Source organism: Centruroides vittatus, unplaced genomic scaffold, assembly GCF_030686945.1.
Source record: "Centruroides vittatus isolate TY-2023 unplaced genomic scaffold, ASM3068694v2 contig_1824, whole genome shotgun sequence".
NCBI classification, from domain to species: domain Eukaryota; kingdom Metazoa; phylum Arthropoda; class Arachnida; order Scorpiones; family Buthidae; genus Centruroides; species Centruroides vittatus.
In genome coordinates, this window is record NW_027121123.1 from 1,205,606 (window position 1) to 1,228,997 (window position 23,392).

Here is a 23,392-nt window from a genome sequence, read left to right on the forward strand (position 1 = left end):
TTCTTTTGGATTTTTTATATTACTTTCTGTTGCACAAAATGGTGGATATTTTATATATTCGTTGTATAAAATATACGAATCTAACCAAAGGATATACTTTATCGAAAAGTATCGCAGACATTTCAAAAACTTTTATTGTAGCTTGGTATCAAGAAAAGTATATACAATCGCTGATAAGAAAAAGGTGTAAATTCGTCAAAACTTTGTTTATCTTGCAAAAATGAAAAAGTATGAGACCAACAGAAAATAAAATTACATTAAATATAAGCTATGTAACGTATACGTAAGAGAAGCCATCTCTGTACTTATTTAATATTTAATGCTAAATAATAAAATAAATTGTAATAATCTTCATTAAAACATGTATTAATACAATATACATTTTTCTGATAACGAATTGTTTAAGTAGAAAAATGAATAATCAATTTTTACAACGTTAAAGGGAAATTAGAAGAACATGAAGTTTCGATCTGTCTATAGATTACCTATAATTTTTTATGTTTTATAAAGAGGAAACTCAAAAAATTATAGGTTATTATTATTTAATCTGTTGTTAACACTAAATAAAAATAATAAGTTCTTATTTTTAAATATAATTACATAAATATTAAGCATCTTCATCAAAATCTTCCTACTCATTTGTGGTCTGAGATAACTCCAATTAAGATACGTCGAGGGGAGAAATAAGTAAATAAATATGTGTAATATAGAAATAAACTTTATTATTAACTCTATAAAATATAATTTATATAGAATTCGTTGTTTTAATATAACATGTAAGAATGTATAATTATTTTTAAGAGTTCATAAAATTTATTTAAATTGTAAACATCAAAGAAAGTATTTTAATGTACGATAAATATAATATTTCGTAAATTATTCAGTAATCAGCTCTCATTATAAAATAAATATGTAGAGAAAATGATGGAAGGTAGGATGATGAATTGCTCGTCTTGTTTTAGCGGCTTGTCAACTTGTAATTTAATGAAAATTTTAATAAGCTTCATTAGATTTTTTAAGATAATCTATGTTTTAAAATAATTCAAAAGTACTTTAATATGATTTAATTAAATTTCAAAATATATTTATACATTAAACAGTAAAGAAAATATTCTTTTTCTTAATTAACTTAATTGATGCTGTAGTAATAAAATTTAAATTAATTTTTATAGTTTATTTTTTTTAATGATTTTTATCATTCTTCATTACGTTTCTATTAAAATATTATGGAGTAAAATGATAAAAAATTAAATATATCTCGTATAAAACTCGTTATTCCAATGTAAGGAATGAAGTAATAAATGCATTTGTGTGGAAAGTTTTGTAGATAAAAGCCATGTATAAATATACCAATCTTGTTATAATTTAATTCTTTAACTTATCATTCCATGTGTGTTATTATATGATTATATTCATATTAACTATATTAAATAGATTAATATAAACCGAATAATAATTAGTTTTCCATTTGTGTCTATCTCTTAAAATATGAATGCGGCTTTGACTGCGAATTTCAATAAATTTGTTTGAATCCATGCGTAAACTAGAGAGATAATATCTTTAACATCATCATTATCATCATCATTTATATAAATTATAAATTTTGTTCCTTTAAATCTTCATATAGTTTTGTTTTCACCAAAATTTAAAAAAAAACCAAGAGTATTTTGCATTGGTTTTTCCATTATTTTAACTTGAAAATTCATATAAAAAAGGATACTTTACTGAATATCCTCATAAATATCCCCATTCATATGAATACTCTGATAAGAATCTTCATTCTGAATGTCCTTATAAAGATTCTTATGAAGTAAATAAAGTAAATAATAAAAATTATTTACTTTATATTATAAGATATAAGAGTTATTTTTAATTGATATAAATCATTCACGACTTTCTACACGATCATACAGCAAAGACCAGTGTCTTTGCTGTGTGAAGAGGATGCAGAAGACCACAAAATATAACTTTTTATATAAAAAGTATAAAGTAAACATTATATAAATTAAAGATTTATTTGATGAGTAGCAAAAGAGATGTATTTTTATTTATTTTAATGATTTTTATTGATATATTTCTAGAATTTTGGAAAGGGATGAGTTTCTACATTTGTAAGTAGGACGAGCCTCATCTCATCTCTCTCGAGCATTGTTCCTAAGATTATATTTATAATTTATAAAATAAATTATAAGTTATAAATCTACTTAATCTAAAAAAATTAAAATAAAATAATTTTAAAAATGTGCTGGTCTTGCTCCAACTTTAATCTGTTTTCATCATTTTTATAATTTATACCTCGAAGGATATACATTTAGATTTATTAGTAAAACGTAATTTAAAATAATTATTAATTACGTATAAGCTTTAGTTACATTTAGTAAGAGAATTTATCCAAATATTCAGTTTTAATAGTAACAACTTATTAATGAATCCTATCTTTACGTAAATCTTAAGTATAGAATATATCATTCGTAACATCAACATTTATGTTATATAATTTATTATCGTGTCAGATTTTCTCATCAGATCTTTCGTAATATGCAATTTCTAAAATGAATGAACTATTCCAGGAATTGCATTTTACGAAAGAATTAATGTAAATTTCTAATTTGTTTAAAAAGTATTTAACTGTAAATTTTCATTTTGTAAAAAAATTTTACGTAATGAATTATTTTTTTCTATTACTGTAATTTTAGAATTTTAAATAACTTAAGAATTATTTTGGAGGACCATCTGAGAGCATTTTAGTGAAGAATTGAGTATTTTATTTGAGAAAATTACTATATATTCTGTTAATTATCTTCATATCCATTGTTAAATTTATCTTCAGTTTCAATTTCCACTTCATCTTCATCTTCATCTTCAGTTTCATCGTGATCTTCATCATCCTTATAGGAATTAGACTACTGGTCTATTTCGTCCCAGTTTATCATCTTTCTCATTTTTTGTTTATATTAAAAATTTAAATATATTCTGTAAATAGTTTTTCTTTTCAAATATATATAATAAATTAAGCAAAGAATTTGAATCTAAAAATAAAAGTATTCAAAAAAGAACACAATCTATTCCATTTTTCGAAAAATATATATAAACAATTTAACATCTGCTCCTAATGAAAACTTTTGGTTAAGATAATACAAAACAGAAAGGTCTTTTATCTACTATGAGCATTCGATCGGTTGAATGGTTGATCGGTTGATTGGTTGAATACAAATCACGTAACAATAAGTATATTAATCGAAGGTGTAGATTACACTTCAATTGAGTTTTTCTTTGGCAGATCGAAAAGTAACCCTTAATTGTCAGCAAAGCCATTTAATTCCGATCTGGAGCGTCCCAAAATTGAAATTTTTATGTAAAAATCCTTAATTTAAATTTAAATTTCTTCGATAAATGATAAGAAAGGTATTTTTATTTATTTAATCGATTTTATTTCTATATTTTCGTAAGGATCATATTTATTAATGGACTTCATCTCATCTCTTTCAGGTTGTGCGAATGTTTTTTTCGTTTTTTTTAAAATCCAATTAGCGAAATAAACACGTTGGTGCAATTTTTAGAACAATAGCCTCTAGCAGAAACATTAAAAATGGTCGTTGTTTGGAGGTTATTTTGTGTGCATTTCAAAAAGAAATGTTCCTAAAAAAATATGGCCCCTCGTTTAGAGTTAGGTTCGACTGTATATATATATGTATATAAATTTTTATAAATTATATGTTGGCATTCACGTTTAATAATAGAAACCTGTCCTGTTTCTAGATTTGTAAATATTGTTTGTATACGTTTCGGTATGATTTATGACTTGACATTTGTCCTGTTCTCGTGATAATCCTGACAATATCCATATTAAACAACATTATAATATGCAATTTAAGAAATTAATTATAAAATAGTCTGTAAAACGTTTATAATTTATTTTTCAGTAAATTAAATCTGCAATTCCATGGAATTATTGAGTGTAATGGTATGCATTAAATGCATTTTATCTTTAATATCTTCGGATTTTATTATAAGAAATGAACAGCCTAGAAATTTCGAGAGGCTATTCTGAATCTTTATAGTTTAAACAATAGATTAAATGACAAATATTAATGATAGCACTCACTAAAACAACAAGTTGGCTGTTGTCAACTTAACATTGACAACAGCCAACTTGTGTCGAACAATAAGCTCTAATTAGGGAATAATTTCACATTTTTTTTGAATCGCAAACGAGAAAAAACATTCCACGGAAACAATTTTGAAATTTCTCAAACACTTTTAAAAAATATTTATATTATTATTTAAAGTAAACTAACACTATTTTGCCAACTTATATACTGTAACTAAAGACTGATCCTGTAAAACTTAATCCCTAGATCTAAGCTGGGTTTTAACTCCTAATTCGATTAATAGTTAATGAATAAATCTAATTTTTGTCATTGTTTCTTTGTCTTTAAATTTTCATGAACAGTATGATCACAAGTTAAACCAGCATTTTATAATACTTCTACTCTATTGTAATATTCGCGTTCAAAAATGAAGGAAGGAGGAAGTGATAGATAACGGCAATGTAGATAAAGATCTAGCTATTAATTCTCTTAAACGGTAGCCAATCATAGCTTTATGGGGTCCAGGCAAATATGAATTAGAGGGTTCCATGTACACATTGTACAGTGTTGATTTCGAACGTTTTTCTACGGAAATTTTGAGAGGAATCCTTTGGTATTCGCATTCGTTTTTTAACGCTACCTCTGCGCTGTGCCAGTGCACCCTGTACCAACAGTCTAGGTTTCCAGATATGGCCGAAATTTAAATTTCAATATTTCTACTACAGTCATAAGTTTATAAAAGATAGATTTAGACCGCCTGTTAGTGAGGGCTCCAGGCAATTGCCTTTTTTGTCCATAGGATAATGCGCCACTTCTCTTAAATAAACAAATAAAATGTGTTTTCTTCTGAACTTAGACTTGCTGTGGCCCTAACTATAACATATAACAAGCTCTTCCCTTCCACCAAATAATGATACACGCAAAAATGTGAGGCCCTAAGATGCATACTTATCTACGCTTATTTAATACATTTTGCCATCTAATTTGTTATTTTTTCGTCGAGGATACCTTAAAATGATCTTAAGAGTCCAATTCAACTCCAAATTTGTTGTACTTATAACTTTGATCCTGTGTACCGCTCTTCTATCATAAAAGCGATATTGTATTACGGTTAGAGTTCGAGAGATGAGGATATCTCATCTTACTTCCTACGAGAGATGTAAATAGAATTACAGAAGAAATCTCTAAACATAAATTTAAATTTCTTAACAAAAATTGTATATGATTATAGAATCATATAGATTCAAGCATGATTCAAAAATTCTGTGTATTACATCAATTATATAGAACATAAGAGAGACAAAGGAACGTATACAACTCTATAAATTTAATTTATAATTATAAAATACACGAAACTTCACTTATTAATTATTGAAATTTATAAATAACAAATTAATTATATATTATATTGACTCGAAAATATATTTTTACCGGATATAAGCGGTGAATCACAAGTGATAAGACAGGAAGTGATGCGTCGTTGTTATTGAATATTTGTTTTGAATGTATGTAGTAAGAGGTCGAAAGTGGTTCCACATATCGTTCAACACAGTAAGTCAAAGTGTATGTATTCATAAATAACAATTTTTTTTTTATTTTTAGATAGAATAAAATGAAGAGAAATCGTTTCTTTATGAACAAAATAGTTTACAGTTTATGTTAAAAAAATAATATTTAAATTTTACAGTCACATATCACTGTCAGACCTAGACAGAATGAGTCTGAAAGGCCATTTTGTCGTGCCCCTACCTTAGAAGGGCCCCAAAGTTTAGTTTTTTAAATAAAAAGCGTGATGATAAATTGATAAATGGAAGAAATTTGTTTTTATTATATAATTTCTTGGGTTTTTGAAGAGGGTTAAAGCCTTAACATTTATAATTTCTGTATGCCCTATCTCACCCCTCTCAGGTCTGACCATTATTGTAAAAAATGCATTAAGAATATTTTATAATAATTCTAAATTATATTTTGTACCAATTAATTATTCTTTTAATTTCTGAAATTAAATGAAATTCTGAAATTAAATTTGAAATTATTTTATATAAGCTGAATATTTTTAATATTGTAGAATAATAAGACAAAGGGCAAATTTTAATTTTATTTTAAAAAATTATTGCAAATTATACAATTAAAAGACTAAAATGTAGCGTTAAATATATCAATTAGGCATTTTCTTTTGAAAATATTTATGTTTTATCTTATGTAATCTTATTCATTCTTAAGTGAGGCCTTTATAACTACTTTTCTAATGTCGTTATCATCGTAAAATTGATAAATGATTAAGAATTTACTTACCAAAATTGCATAGAAATTCGTTAAACTAAAATTCGAAACATCTTTAACCATTTAATGTAAGCAATTAAACTTCCTTTATTCTAACTGTGCTGGGTAGTCTTATACAGAAGTTTGTTAATCCGACACATTCGGAATGTTGCCGGATTATCGAGCGTTTATATATATATATTTCAAAATTCGATACGTTAAATATATAGCCGTATATTTTGTACCAGCGCGTGCTGATGTATGCTTCCGATTTGTTTATGCCTGCTCTTTGAATCAGTCAAGATACAGTTTATGACTATACTGTGTTAAGATTAAGAATCTGAAACAAACGTTAATGAACACGTTATGATACAAATCCAACATTTACAAATGATTCGTGTGAATGTATTTTCTCGCACATGCACTGTGTCACATGCTGAAATTTGCCATTTCAAGAAGTGTCTAGACATTTCTTGAAGCGCCAGCGCGACCTGTAATAGACATTTATTTCCAATTTTTCTGGTCACTTGTCGAAATGTTAACCTGGTTTCGGCAGATGTTGAAACATGTGCACATTTCAGCATCTGTCTAATGAAACTAGGCATTTCATGTTAACGTCTAACAGCTTTTTAACATGTGGCGTAAAAAAACAGTCAAATTCTTCTGTGTATTGTAACTTTTTTTGAATGTGAATTGTTTGATTTTAAAAAATATCTTTTTAATAAAATTTTACCAATTTTAATAAATAATAACGTCTTCAATTTAAGAATGTTTAATGAATATAAAATATAAATGAAATAATATAGACTACGCATTGAGATATAACCAGATATTCTATATTAACGGACGTATACTGTAGTTTATATGATTTTCTAGTAATACATTTATTTCTTAACCATCAGAAAATGAATTTATTTACAAAGTTATTTTAATTACACGAAAAAAAAATAGATAAAAATTAGTTAACGTTTTTAAAACCCAAACACGCCAGCAACCTTTACAGGAATTTGTGAAAGGAACTTTTAATCTGTGCATTGAAACGATTTAATTTTGAATAATTTTTATAAAAATTATCGAAATATGACATAAATTTAACCTTTAAATTGATTAATTGACTATTGGATCACTTTATACAACCATATTGCCTAGCTAAATACTGGATTATAAAAAAATCTGTTTCATGATGCCATAAAAACTTGATATATTAAAGCTATATAACAATATCTTTCTTGAGTTAGACAATGTATTCGCATCATTCAATAAAAATAACAAGTTAATGGATTATTATTAAAAAGATATCATTTTTATAACTTTTTTCTATATTTATTTTTTTATACCTTTTGCATTTTTGAAATGTTATGAATTTCATAAATATTATATCACTACTAAACTCACGTTTTATGATTAATAAAAAAATAAAAATAAAAATTTGCTGTTTCAAAAATTCCTAGACGATAAACTGTATAAATATTGTATAAAAATAATTATATTTAATTTTAAACTATTCATTACTAATAAATTAACATTCATTAAACTATTATAATGTTCCTGTTTTTCGAGATTTATATAAAACTCTATCTAAAAATTATATTTTCTTAATTAACATATGCTTCTAATAAATTTATAATATAATATTATACGCTTCTAAATCTACTGTATGCCTATAGGCTATATTCCTTATTCTGTATGCTTTATACACACCTTTAATATGCCTTATTCCATACGGCTTTATATACCTTATTCTATGTCTATATATAGTTAATTATATATGCTTTTATATACCTTTATATACACTGTTTTATATGCTTTTATATGCATTTTTCTGTTTTATATTTAACTCAAAAAATCATTTTTGTGAATTTATATTTATTTAATAAATTTATGATTTCCTCTTTTCTCTAATTATCTTATTTAAATGTATTTTTTTTATTAAAAATTCTGTTAGAGAAATGAATTAATTTTATAGAAAATATATTTATATTTAAAAAAAAATATCTTATTAAAATTACTTCTGTATTTAAATTATTTGTTGTGAATGTATTTCCTCATTCTGAGTCAAGTTCAAATAGAGGAGATGAACAACGTCATTTGACCTTGGCTCCATATACAGAGAAACTCGAAATTTATTATTTTATGTAAAAAATTATAATGCAGCCTACTAAAACAATTCTCTCGTATCATATATTTTTACATAAAAAATTAAATTTTTGGAACCTCTCTGTGTCCTATGCTCTTCTCTGTGTGAGGGAGATAAGAAATATCATTTGCTTACCCCCTTTATATAAATCTGTAGCATATATATTAAAGTTTCGTCTGATGAATAATGAAAATCTGTTTATATTTGTTGCATTTATTCATATATTTTAATAACTGGGTCAGGCCCATCTATAACCTATATTTAAAATGTATTTTTAATCTATTTTAAAAATGGTCTATTCATCACTTAAGAATTGAAGAAATGCATAAATTCGATTTTGTACTGGATAGTACAGTACATAATTTTGAAGAAAGAAAGAATCTTTAAAATTACTTTTAAAATTAAATCGATCGGTGTTCGTACATTAAATATTGTATAATATTGAATTGGACGATGTTTAAAGTCACTGTAGTCCTTCAGAATATAATTAATAATATTTTTCTTCAATGAAGTTCGTGTTGAAAATATCAAAATTTTGATGCCTTGGAGACAGTTCGAATATAATTTTTTTAAAAGATGGAGAATAGATTGTGTGAAAGCAATTTTTATCTAGACAATCGCGAGCCATCTCTAGAAGAGTCCCTAAATGACATTATTGCAATGATCGTGTGTCCCATGCTGATCGTGACTGTTTCCGAATGATCGTGACTCATTCAAAAGTAACACTTGGCTCTAGAGAACAAGCAACTTACAGTTACAACTCTCCATCAGACCGAAATTAAGGAGCGCGATAGTGGTCAATACGTGCTCTCCTGTAACTGAAAAATATGTAGGAACCATTGTTTTGATACAAAAACATGATTTTACATCTAATAAAAAAAGATTTTGCATAGTATCTGAAGACAGATTTGACTCCATTCCATACTATAATGATAATATTCATCATTAGAAACGAACTATGTATCAAATAACGTTATCTCGCTGTTTCCAGACGTGTAACAACTTCTCGTTTGAAAGAATTTGTTAAATAGTACCTTCGTGACATTATCAATTACGTAGAGAATTCCAACTTAGTTAATTAAAATGCATGATATTATTAACAGAAGTGATTTTGAACATTTAATACATATGCATAATAATTTGTATACATTGAATCATTCCCTCTTGTTTATCCAGAAATTTTTAATTTGCTTATTTGTAGACAAATGTAGATGAAAATTGTTATTAATAACAACTTTATTTATCAAATTATCTTGCCATTATCATTTTGAAAGCATTCATGAATGAATAAATGTAATTTGTATACATATCCTGCATGGTCAAGGTCATGTTTAGAACAGGAAGATGAAATTTTCTACGTTTAAATGTATACTTTAATTCTATAATCCTATGTTAAAGCTTTAAATTATAAAAAATAAAAACTGTTATTTTTTAAAATATTGTATAAAGATTTTATCTTAAATCCTGTTGCGATACAAATATAAATAAATATGAGATCAGAATATAGCAACGTGCCCAAAATTATCAAAATTTCAAACTTGACTGCAAAAGGAAGATAACTAGAGACCAAATGTTTATATACTTATTTTCTTTGGATTTTTATTTATATATATATTTTTATCTAGCTCAAAACTCGTCACGTTTCAAGAAACTTTCAAGACAAGAACCCACGACAGATGTAAAATATACTTTAAACGTGACATATTGAATTTTCCTGCTTGGTTTAAAATGAACTTTTTTTCTTTATTGAATAATTCTTTCATCGTTCTTCGGGATGATTATCGTGCATGCTGTATACATAGTGGAATTTTTGAAAATCATGCGAGAATTTAAAGAAAATTGAGGACAAGGTGACTATAATCTATATATCTTTCACGAAATTTTGAAAAGAAGTAATATATATATATATATATAAATGTTGGAAAAATAAAAAAATATCATTCGAAATTACAGTTTAAAAAAAAATAAATAAAAATTTGGAGTTTTATCTTTTGATAATACCAGAATTTGAAATTTTAAAAAATAAAACGTGAATTTCTAATTTCTTTACAACAAATGATTTATTGTAAAACAATAATGAGAAGTAATAACACGTATTTGTATTGTCAACAACCATGAAAATAAAATTAGTAATGATATTTAAATTTATACATTTAAGAAAAATTTTATTAATTATATAAATATCTTTTCACTTTTTCGGTAAATATATTTCGAATTTCTGTATATATAAGAAAATCGTCAATTGGAAAAAAAAATTATTTTTTAATGAGAATACCATTATTTTAATTAGCTAAATAAATTAAATTGTATTTAATTTTTGAAATAATTAGATTCATTAAATAAAAAATAAAAAATTAAAAGTTAAATTAATCAATTTTTTAAAAAAAATCGAATTTAACAATTAGTTAATCATTATAAAGTAAAAAATAATAAGATAAAATAGTAATAAAAAAAATAAGTAAGGTAATCAATTTCATATTAAAAAATACAGAAATTAAAGTAATCAGTTTTTAAAAAAAATAAATAAAAATAATTCAAGTCTAAAAATTAAAGTCGTCAATTTACACAGAATTAAAAGTACAATATCTTTAATTTAATCAATTTCTGTAAATTGAAAAGGACAAATTTAAAGAAAATAAATGTCAATTCTTAAAATAAAAATACAAAAATTGAAAAATAATCAGATATAAAATTGGTAAAATATGTCAATTTTGTATTTGACATTTTTTATTTTTTTTTTTATTTTTTTCAATTTTGAATGGACGAAAAACAGTAAAAATGTAGAAAAAATAAAGTTTTAAAATTTCTTCGAAATATGAAATAAAATCTTGTATAAATCAATATATTATTTTTAATTTATTATAAATTTTTTCAAATACTCGTAAATTTGAATTGTGTGTAGTCAAATAAATAAAGTTACAGAATACTGTATTACACATTTATACATTTTGGTTGAATTTATAATTAAGAGAAAAAATATCATTTAGAATTACTGTTTGAATGAAATTTAAAAGTAGAATTTTAACAAGTATTTATAACATATTTTTTTACATTTGTATATTTGAGATTCTTTGACATAAAATTGAAAACGTGTTGCTGAATAGAATTATTCTTATTTCCTTATTCCAGATGTAATATATAACCTTATCAATCAATGTTTATCGACTTATGGGCTGCAGTCATGGTTACAGAAGCATTGATGATTAGCGAGCGTAAGACATACGATCGGAATAGAGTGATTAACCTTTTAAATAACGAAAAAAAACTTTTTTTCTAAATTTACCCGAATATTTACATTAATTACCCACTAAAATATGAAATTTATGATTCAACATTCTAATATTCTACTTTTCTTGATAAATTATCGTATATTAATTCTGAATATTCGTTTCAAAAATGGAAAAATGTAATAATTTTAAACAGAAAATAAGATATAGTCTAAATAATTTACATAATAAAAACCTTCTCTGTAATGTTAGATGATGCATTTCAAATATTATTGTATGAAAAATAACAAGGTTATTCTAAAATTCCTCAATTTAAATCTATAACAGACTTTATAAAACCATAAGTTATATAGGAAAAAAAATTTGCACAATAAAAGAAATCCTGAATACATTCAGCATTATAGCTTTCTAAACATCCTAACGGAATCATTATATTCTTTGAAGTATTAAAAATGTTGTAATATATCAACAAAGAAATGTTGAAGGTACATAAAGGTAACATATTCAGAGGGAGATTGTGTTATTGCATAAGTCGGTTATAGTCCAGTGGTTCAATAGACGTGAAGTCAGTTGAACCACAGGAACTGGAACTGTCCTGGAATTCTTCTATTCATTTTCTTACAACCTTTAGCACTTGATGCAAGCCACTGCACTTAACTCTTGACTTTTTTATTTGTAGCTGCTGATCCAAAGAATTTTCTCCAGGGATTTAGAATCAGGTGGAGATGGTTTAATATCAGACATCATGTGGAAAACTGAATGCAGAAGAAATAGTATGCCGGTTTCTAATGGTAAATATCTTACCACTTATTTTCTTTTAGCTGAATTTATGTTATTTTTCATAAAAGTTATAGATTTTTTTTCTTAATAGCAAAAAAATTATATATATATTATGGATTTTAATATTGAAAAATCTATAATTGTGACGCGACAATTTTTTATAAGAATTTATTTAATCGTTCGTGCTTATAATGATGGAAAAGAAAATTAACAAAGTTGAAAGTAATTCAGAAACAAAATTTTATTTTCTGTTTTATTCTGTTTTATTTATTTTCTGCTTATTTTTACTTTTTGTAACAATCAACATTTTAATTTTCTGCCAACTTTTTCAAATAAAATATTTATAAAACTGATAAAAGAAAATCTTGTAAATGTTATGACAAATTTACAATTTATTTTCTTTTAATAAAATCATATACATATTTTTCTTAATGCTGGACTGAAATATACTTTTAAAAATTTATAAGGTATTTAATTAACTAAATATAAATTTAATTTTAGAACTGTGTAGATTACAAACTTAAATTTACTTTAATTTTATAAATGAAAGTAAATTTAAATTTGAAATTAAATATTTTTAATATAAAAATGTTTTCTTATAATTCTATCTCAAAACCGTATAGAAATTTATCTTAATTTAACTATGAGTAACCTATATAAAGGAAGATGTAGAGCCAAAAAACTTCGTAAAAATAGAAAAAAAACCATGCAATTCAGGACACAATAAATTACATAATATCTATTTTCTTCCATGTATAAGCTTATATATATTTATAGGCTTATATCTAATGATTTCCTTGAAGTTAAAATAGTTTGCAACGTAACTTATCGAAGGCGTAACATGACTATAGTAGACGGTTAATTTGCCGTGACTTTCAGTTTAGACAAGGTCGACAGCCAGACTATACTCCACCCACCGACTTACCACCACACCCAAATATTGCCACTGGATGCCAAGAAGGGGCAGAAGCAGTCTGTCAATCATTCTTTATTAATTTAAAACTAAAAACTATTGTTATTGAGATTAATCACTTCTTTGACTCATAAATGACACCGAGAATGATTATATTTTCATAGAATGTGGATAAAATGTATAGAAAGATTTATCTCTTGAATGAGATTACTCGAATCGAATCAAAGTAGTGAACTATTAGAGCAAAAGAATAGCTTCAATTGACACGGGTTATGTGACCGTGACCTTTAAGAAAAATTGCTTACAATAGGAACTATGCACTGCATGAAGTTCCTTGTTATTGTAAAACAATAATAATAAGAGTGATGGAGTTAATCCGCGATTTAGATTAAGCAATCAGACCATTGTCGTTGATAAATATAATCACGTCATGCAACATCATTAAATTCTTTATTGTTCTCCACCTTGATGAAGCTCTACGTGAGAGAATGGGAAATATATTATGTAACTTAATTGAATTAGATTAGTACGGTTAACATGATAGACTATTAAATAAATTATGTTCGAGTATTTTATGGCTTGATTTGATCTAATTACAGTTTTAAAATATTTTTCTTTCAAGTATTTTTATATTTGATTTATGATATTTTTCATTTTCATTAGATACATTAGAGGATAAGACGATCCCCTTTAAAAAATAAATGATAAAAATTCAATTCTTAATGAATTTACAAGTTAAAAAAACACACTTAATTATATTTATTGCACAGCATTTTGATTTATTTTAATACCTACTTAATTACGTTTATCACAATCCATTTCATTTTGCATTTAACTATATAATTACAGGCAATAGATTTTAATTTTGTTTATTACACTTAATTATGTTTAATCAAATTATTTTTCCATTTTATCAATTTGGTAAATTTAATCTAAATCATTAATATTTCACCACTCCATTACATTTCATCCTTTTCTCCATATTTATCTTTTACTCGATTCTTTGTTATACTTTAACAAATTTAATTAAAGTTTTGGTTAAAAATTACTATTTTATAACTATTGTTTCTCCAGTAATATGCTATCAAATATTGTCAAATTTGAGAAAATAACAAGAAGTATTAATTAAAATAAAGAAAAATTCATAAAATTCAATTAATATAATGTTTAGGTTAAAGAATGAATTATTCCAGAGAATTGCTTAAGAAACAGAAAACTGGAAAATAAACATTTTTATACCATAATTTACATAATTTTATTTATTATAAAACTTAACATTTGTAATAATTTCTAAATTAAAAACGTACAAAATGATTATAAAAATTAAATTTTAATAAATTTAAAATTTACTTTTATTCTTACATTCATTGAAAATATAAACATATAAATATCAGTAAATTTCAATTAAAAATATGTAATTAATTAACTATTTTATGTGTCAAAGAAAATGGGATTTCGACACATAAAATTATAATTAAATTTAGAAAAATGTTAATTACGACATTGATTTTATGTAATATAAAAACGTAATTAAATATTATTAACTTTTATAACAATTTTATTATATTTTAAGCACTTTTAACTTCATAATTTTTATTAAAATTCTTCGAAATAAAGAAGTAAAAGTTCTTAATCCATGACTTAAGAAACTGAAATTATCTCTCGTTATCCAAGAAAATAGAGAAATATACTCGTTATGGCTTATCCTAGAAAAAAATTCGAGTCAAATCTCTCAGGAGACATAAGCTTCTTTCCGAGTATAAACATGATAATAACGTTCTAAAACAACCGATAAAAGTAAACTCATATTTACTTCAACTAATAAATTTCTCTCATTAACCTTAAGCGTGTTTTTCAATTACATATTTCTCATCACTTTGGTAAAGTAATTCTACTGTTAAACAGTTCCGAATTAAATTAGTTTACTTATCATGGCCCGTATAATGAAGAAATTTAAAAGCTTAAAACCTTAATAATTAAAAGATTATATTAAATTGTTATTTAAATATTTACTTTAATTATTAAATTATTATTTTAGGATTTTACATACTCCGTGTTATCATCTTTAATTTTATCATTTGTGGATTATCGAGTCCACCCGAAGAGATCGACGAACTGTCATTTAGAGATTATCCAGCTTATACATATCCATCCATGAGAAATCGTCTTACGCCTTTTAAACGATTATCACATGCAACTATGGTGTTAAAAGACGATCAACCCGCCATTTCAGAATACAATGTACTCACTAATTTTGATTTTAATACTTCTTATTCTGATATGATTCCAAGATTTCGAGTTCGGAGACCTCATGTTAAACGTAAAACTTTGATACCAAAATCTGATACAAGATACTTGAGAGATACTCTACAGCATCATTTTAGCTCCGTCAGAGATGATTCGGATAATGGAAGTTTGAAATTCAAAGCTCGTGATATTTTATTAAATAAAATGAAAGAATATAATCTTGATATCGTATTGCATAACTTTACGGCCGTGGAGTTAAGTGATGCCGTAAGTAAAATAAAGTTAAAATTATGTTCAATTATTTTTATTATTATTATTATAACATTTTAAAAAGTTGTTTGACTTTTTTAACGCTAGATGGCGCCATAGCTTAACTGTAATTATCTATAATTGTATTTAACAAGAAAAAAGTTAATTCAATGTAATTGATTATTTTTAAGTTTAATTACATTATAATATTGTTGTAATAGATAAAAATTAAAATGAGTGAAATATACACGTAATAAATTACAGTTTTAAACGCAAATTGATCGGTTTCTGTAATAAAAACTTATAATTTAATTATTAAACATAATTAATATTGAAACTCATCAATATTAAAAACAATGAAATACTATTTTTTAACAATTTTAAATTAAAAATATAATTAAAATTTTTAACTGAATGGCTAATTATAAAAGATAGTAATAACCACTAATTATCAATTAAATCTCAATTAAATTTTAATTTTACAGGATGATGTTTCTATTATCGAAGGAGTAAATGTAATTGGGATTTTGCACGGACGTAATTGGGGAAAATCACAAGATGGAATATTGTTGATTGGTGCACATTATGATACAGTACCCAATTCACCAGGTTATGATGACAAAAATTACTTGATTTCTGTAATTTAAAACAAAGTTATAATAATTTTAATTAAATAGTGACAAGAATATCATAGATTAATTACTGTAACACAATTTTCCACGCCTTTTAACGATCGTTAATTATAAGTATTGTCTCATCATTAAAATTAATTTTAAAATTTCAGGAGTCGACGATAATGGTTCCGGTGTATCTGCTATGTTAGAAATAGCTAGAGTACTTAGTTTATATAACTGTAAGTTCAAGAACACGATTATTTTCGTAGCTTTTGATATGGAAGAAGTGGTAAGTAAAAATTGATAAATCAATTTAATTGCGTGATACAAAAGTCAGTTAACCATTATAAAGACTAAATTGCTATATTCGTCAAATACTTAAACACTTAATTATATTTTTAAAATCATGTTTACGTCAAAAACACGTTGTGCTAAACTTAATTTACAATAATATTTGGAACTCACAAATAAAACACGGTTAACTGATTTTTAGGCTACTTTTTACACCATTATTATTATTTTTATTTATAAAAATTATCTTTAATTTTAGGGTGGTTTAGGTAGTTTATATTTTGTAAGAGATTTCTTAGTTCCAGACATTTTACAAAAGAATAAAGGACATTTTCAAGGTGCTTATATCCTAGATTCTGTTTTAAATTTTGATAATAACATTAATTCACAAGAAATCCCTCAAGATATCAGAAAAGTAAGCTTGTTAAACAATTAATTTTTTTTAAAATAAGTGTATGTGTGCGCGTGTGTATATTAACTATACGTATAGCTTTAATATAGTAAACAATATTTTTAAAAAATTTATTTATATTAAATTCTAATTTTAATTACCTCAGGTTTAATTATAATTATCAGATGCAATATTATAAAAATTTCATGAACTATAACTGTTTTCGGATGGCCAATCTTACCATTGAAAGAAGTTAACGTAGCTATTAACAGTCTTAAGAGAGGAGTGATAAAAATTTTAGTGGTTAAATCCTACTAAAAGTTTACTGATGATGTTGAAAGCTCATTAATTGGATCTTTAAAACTTAAATACCACAAAATTTAAGAAAAATATAATTATTAAATTAGCATATATATATATATATATATATATATATATATATATATATTATTTTAATTAATGCTACTGAAAATTCAAAAAAATCTAATATTAAGGCATTTAATTGTCATTTAATTTATAATTTTTTTAATATATTTTTTATATATTGAATAAATAAGATTATTGATTCAGAAAACGTATTTTTGAAAGAGAAAAATCTTTAAATATGTCTGTTATATTTTATCAACATATTGCAGAATTTACAGCAAATCTATATAAGTTGGCAATGCAACAATGTAACAATACAAATATTGAGCTTGCAATGATATTTTTATGTGAAAAGCATACATAACTTATATCGTTGCCGACTTTTTCTTCTTTTTATTCAATAAACCTGCCAAACAAAATACAATTTCTCTTTTCTCTCAATTGCTACTTTCATGATTACGTACCATGAGATTTATATGTCAACACTTATAGAACAGGATTACTCAAAGATTTATTTATCTTTTTTTTCTAAGTTCCTTTTTTTATATGCGTGTAGTACTTTATAACTTTTCAAAAGATTTCATTCAGATTTCCATATAGTGTATTGATTATGTTTTTATTTTTTACTTAGAATTTTAAATTAACTTTAGTTTCTAAATTTGTCTGTTAAATTGATTTTGTTTATAAAAAAAAAAATAAATAAATTGTAAAATTATTTACGTTTTTGCCATTTAAAAAAAATTGAAATTATTTAAAATAATATTGGAAAATGTTTAGTAGTTTTTTTTTATTCAGATTTTCTAAATTTAAAATTTAGTTTATTTTTAAATTTTATTATTTATTTAATTTTTCTTATTTTTTCCAGGTGTTACCATCTTTATCTAGACATATAGCTGTAGGCGGATATCGAGGAAATTTTCTAGCGATGATGTCAAGATGGACAATGGATGCTCATCTTTCATCCCAATTATTAAAATCTTGGGAACAGCTGGATCAACCTCAATTTAAATTATTCCACATGGGTATAAATATGGGAAGTCGTGTGCCACCCATGAATATCCTAGCTAAACACTTAAATTTTTTAAGAAGTGATCATGTTATGTTTTGGTATCATAATACATCTAACGGTCCCAGTTCTCTAAATGCTGTTCTTATCACAGATACAGGTATTAAATGATCGCTTATATAATTAACGATGATGAATTTTTCATAAGTAACGCTATATATATCTGGAATTCTTTTAAAAAATTATATAAACATTCTCATATTATTAGTATTATTGTTGATGAAGTTGTTGATTGTTAGTTATTTTAGTGTGTCCTCTTCAACTGTTGCCAATAACTTTTTTATAATTTTTTTTAAAGCTGCAAGGTGTTTATCTTTATAACAAGTGGTTCACTTATAACTTACAATAAGTATTGTAACTAATGCTCTGGATTTTTAAGAATACTGAAGTGTTGTATTTACAGTTTAAAACAAGTGGAAATATGAATCCTATGAGAATTTGAAAGAATTTAGTTTCTAAATTATATCTCGTAGGAAAACTCCTTTGACAACTTAGAAATTAATTTTATACATTCATTAGTAAGTTAATTAATTAAAATTTTAAACAGGATGCATAAATGTAAGCTTCACTCCCTCTTTAAAATAGTCGAAATAAATTCAGTAAATATTTATACAAAATTGAATTATCTGTATTTATGTAAATAGTTTACATAATCTTTTCAATAACTCGTTAACCTTGTTTAATTTCAGCACTATTTCGTGGACGAATGAGACATTGCTACCATTCTTCGTGTGATGATTTAAGTTTTATTACACCTGAAAATTTATTGTTTGTTAAGAAATTAGTCGATGCATTAGTTATAACATTAATAAATATCTCTGACGGATATTGTCCAGGTAAAGAGATCTTTGTTAATGAAAATTAAATGTCTTGTTTATGTTTTTTTTTCTTTCTAGTTTACGCATGAATTTTTAACATTTTTCTCTTTCAGAGCCAAGTAGCGAAGCTTTAAGTTCTCGCATTTCTCAAGCAAGTCAAAGGAAGTCAATAAACATATATCTCATCTTTCTTTGTTTGTCATTTTATTTTTATAAAAAATTGTGAAATTGTGAAATTTCTGTGACTTTTTTTTTCTAAATTCTGTACATTTTAAATACAAATTTACATTAAAATTTTCTTATTAAATCTAATTCTAATTAATTAAAAGTTAAGACGAATCCCTCAAATTCGCTTTAATTTCATTGGCAAGAACATTAAGTAGACAAAGATAAATCGAATTATTTTCTTTATTAAAAATTATTTATAATTTTTAAAATATAAAAAATTAGAAATTATGAGCCGATATTTATTTTATTTTCACTGATTTCAATTAAATGTAATTCGTGTTGATTTAAAATTGTCTCTCGAATTCTTATATATTTTTCCATTTTCTCTTCTAATTCTGACAAGTAAATAGCCTCTTTGGTTGGATTTTTTTCTTCTTGTTTTTTTGGTCAAGAAGTCGTTAAGTTAGATTTTAGTAGGAAATAACAAAAGAAACTAACGGATTTGAGGCAAAAGATTGCAACAACAATGAGCTGATAACTATTTGAAAATTGATTTTTTTCAAGAAAAAAATTGATGAAATCTGCATTTAAATCGTTTCAAAAATTACTGTTTATAAATTACGATTTAGCGAAATTAGTTTTAAAAAATTCTCGTGTATTTTATAAATAAATTAATACTTTAATTTTCAAGTAAATAAATTAATTATAATTATAATTTTCCTTATAAACAAATGAAAAAGAAAAAAAAAACAATTTTCTACTAAAATAATAGGGAAGATTTGATAGAAATTTAATTAAAATTTTTCTATCTTGTACATTTATTTATTAATATAAAATTTTGACATGATGTTACATTAAGAGTAATCAATTTATCTTCGACTAAATTCCCAGAGTAACATCAAGCAATTGTTATTATTTAAAGTAATAATAATGGCTTAATTTTCAATCAAAAATTTCGTCTCTTAACATTATTTAAAAAAAAATAAAATATAATAAAAATTACAACTATTTATCCTCTAAGATGATAAACAGAATTTTTGAAATATCTTTGTATATAGTTTGTTTATATTTTTATATCCTTAGAAAATATCTAGAATGATTTTTTCCTCTGTTATTAATGGTTTCGATTATGTCATAAGACAGAAATAAAGTATTGGAAGTGATTTATTGATATTATTTATTACTTATTTAGGTTATAATGTCATTTATATCTCTTTCGTTATTGAATTGAATGTATGATTGATCATTTATCAAGTAAAATCATTATTCAGATATTTTATAGAAATAAATTATTGTTTTTTTATTTCGATTCTTTAACATCAATGTCGTTAACCTTATGGTGAAAACATTTTGAAGGACGTTATATGTTTTGATACAGATTTTACTGATTATAATACACAGATTTCTATTGATATTTATTTCACTGTTACTGATTTTAGCTGATACTAAGATCAATTTTTGGAACCTTAATACTGACGTACTGTTAAATATGATACATTGTGCAATATCAAATTTGGCTTACTGTGTGATTTTATTGATATTGATACCCATAAAATCACGATACTAATGATACTAATAATGATGCAGATTATAATGATACTACCTTACTGATATTGATATTAAGACAGATCTTAGATAATGATACAGATTTCGCCAATACCAATATTGATTAGTGATATCATTAGTAAATTATCTATCAATATCCGTACAACCTGTCTTAATATCGGTAATATCAGTATCAGTAAAGTAATATCATCATACTATGCATTAGTAATTAGTATTTAAAATTTGATGAGTTTGTATAAGATATATTATGATATAGATTTGACTATGAAAAGATTATAAATATTGTTATATTGAAACTAATTTTACTGATATTAAGACAAGTTTTACAGACAATGATATAGATTTTGCTAATATCAATACCGATTACAGATATTAGATACTAATAATGATGCAGATTATTGATACTGATATCACTTATATTGAGGAGTATTACGAATATTAATACTAAAGCAGATTTGCTCTCACTAATAACTTACTGATGCAGAGTTCACTTGGCATTAATACTGATGCAGATTTTGATATTGATACTAATTAGTAATGCTGATTTTACAGTCAACTTGTGCACATTTTCTTACATTCATATTAAGTAATCCTGAATTTTAAAAAGGAGCATTTTAATGGAACTAAAGAGAGGAAACACAATCTAATGTTTGTTCATTATTGTTTTTATGATCGAAAGTATTTTACATAAATTATGACTTTAATTAGTATTAATTTGCATACGATATTTTTGTCAGTTGAGGATTATTTTTGTGTAACTATACTCAAGCGATTATGTAGAATGAACAATCTTTTACCTTCAAACAGAAAAAATTAAAAAATATTTAATGTTTAATTTTTAAAAATTTCTTATTAATATATAAAACTTTTGAATAAATTTAATTCAATAAATAAAAACTTTTAATCGCAATTAATTAATTACAATGCACAATTATCATAATTAAATTCTTCAAAATGATTTCTACGAAACTCATTATAAATGTAAATAAATGATGAATGAAATTAATAGTATTTAACTTCATTCTCATTTAAATTAATACTAAAATTAAAAGTTTTTAATTAAATAAATAAATTTATTTTATCTTTAATTGAATTATTTATTTAAAAAAGTACTTTTAATAAGATAAACATCTACCATATATTTTTAATAATTATTTTTCTGCTCTTTATTATTATTATTTTTATTTTTTATATATAATTATCTTCATTTCAGGTTAATAAGATTTGTGTCGAAATTATAAATTTAATTCATAATTAATCATGATAAGAAGAGAATTATTTCAACATACTAATATAAAGTTATTCTTTGATTGAGGTCAAAAAAAATTGAACGAATTTCAACATTAATCTGTCATTCCTTTTTCCTCGCTTTTTTTCTTCTTCGTTTAATATTTTCGGCTCTTCTGATCTTGGTAATTCTAAATATAGAATTCTATCTTGTAAAACAGGAACACCACTTAAACTGAATTTAAAATTATCGCCTGAGGTTTAAGAACACAGGTAATCATATAACATTGAGTTAAGCAAGAATAAATGTATTAAAATAACTTAATTTTTTCAAATTATTTTTAAATATAACAATGTTACTAAATATAAAACGTGTTTTTATTTATAATTTTCAGTAAAATTTTCGAATATTTAAGTGTAAAATTCACTTGTAATAATTCCAAATGTAAATCTCTTCCAGACTATTTTTTTTTTTTTTTTAAATAGTCCTTATATTTTTTAATGGATAAACATAATTTATCAGTTCTTAAATAACAATATACACAATGTTGCGAGGTGTGTCCTTGAATTAATATAAATTTATTAGATATTTTTATACATTGGTAGCTTAACACTTCATAATCAAGCGTAGGTGGACGAGTTGTCAATAATTTATATAGTTTTTTCTCGTATAACTGTTAAAATAATCTGTGTATAGCCTCGTAGATTTAGTTATACAATGAATAATACTTTATTTTAAAGTAATACGTTATAAATTTTCATATTGTCTCGCGACCTGTTCTTTAAGAAGTATGGTATTTTAGGGTGTATGTTGTACTGTACATCTCAAGGCTTCTTATTAAGTATTTTAGGATATCACGAAACGGGTGGTTTCGATTTTGTAGACAAACAACGCCTTTAAAATTCACTAACTTTTAGAAATTGAACGGAAATAGGTGTTTAACAATAATATTTAAGAATTTAAAAAATGAGAGGGGAG

General features: G+C 24.4%; 1 protein-coding gene across 1 annotated transcript; it reads left to right on the forward strand.

Moving 5' to 3' along the window:
* The first annotated feature begins 5,622 nt into the window (after positions 1-5,622).
* Positions 5,623-19,688, forward strand: LOC136969848 (uncharacterized). The gene is made up of 9 exons (XM_067264137.1): positions 5,623-5,642; positions 12,397-12,508; positions 15,449-15,924; positions 16,392-16,515; positions 16,691-16,809; positions 17,071-17,226; positions 18,434-18,734; positions 19,324-19,470; positions 19,566-19,688. Exons 2-9 carry the CDS (start codon positions 12,463-12,465, stop codon positions 19,676-19,678), a joined length of 1,482 nt encoding a protein of 493 aa, XP_067120238.1. The 5' UTR covers positions 5,623-5,642; positions 12,397-12,462; the 3' UTR covers positions 19,679-19,688.
* Positions 19,689-23,392: the final 3,704 nt, after the last annotated feature.

Excerpts from the sequence above, each read along its gene's own strand:
- LOC136969848 (XM_067264137.1), top strand. The coding sequence starts at position 12,463 with ATGTGGAAAACTGAATGCAGAAGAAATAGTATGCCGGTTTCTAATG. Across the intron at positions 12,509-15,448 it reads TAGTATGCCGGTTTCTAATG|GATTTTACATACTCCGTGTT; the intron begins GTAAATATCTTA and ends TTATTATTTTAG. Across the intron at positions 17,227-18,433 it reads TCCCTCAAGATATCAGAAAA|GTGTTACCATCTTTATCTAG; the intron begins GTAAGCTTGTTA and ends TATTTTTTCCAG.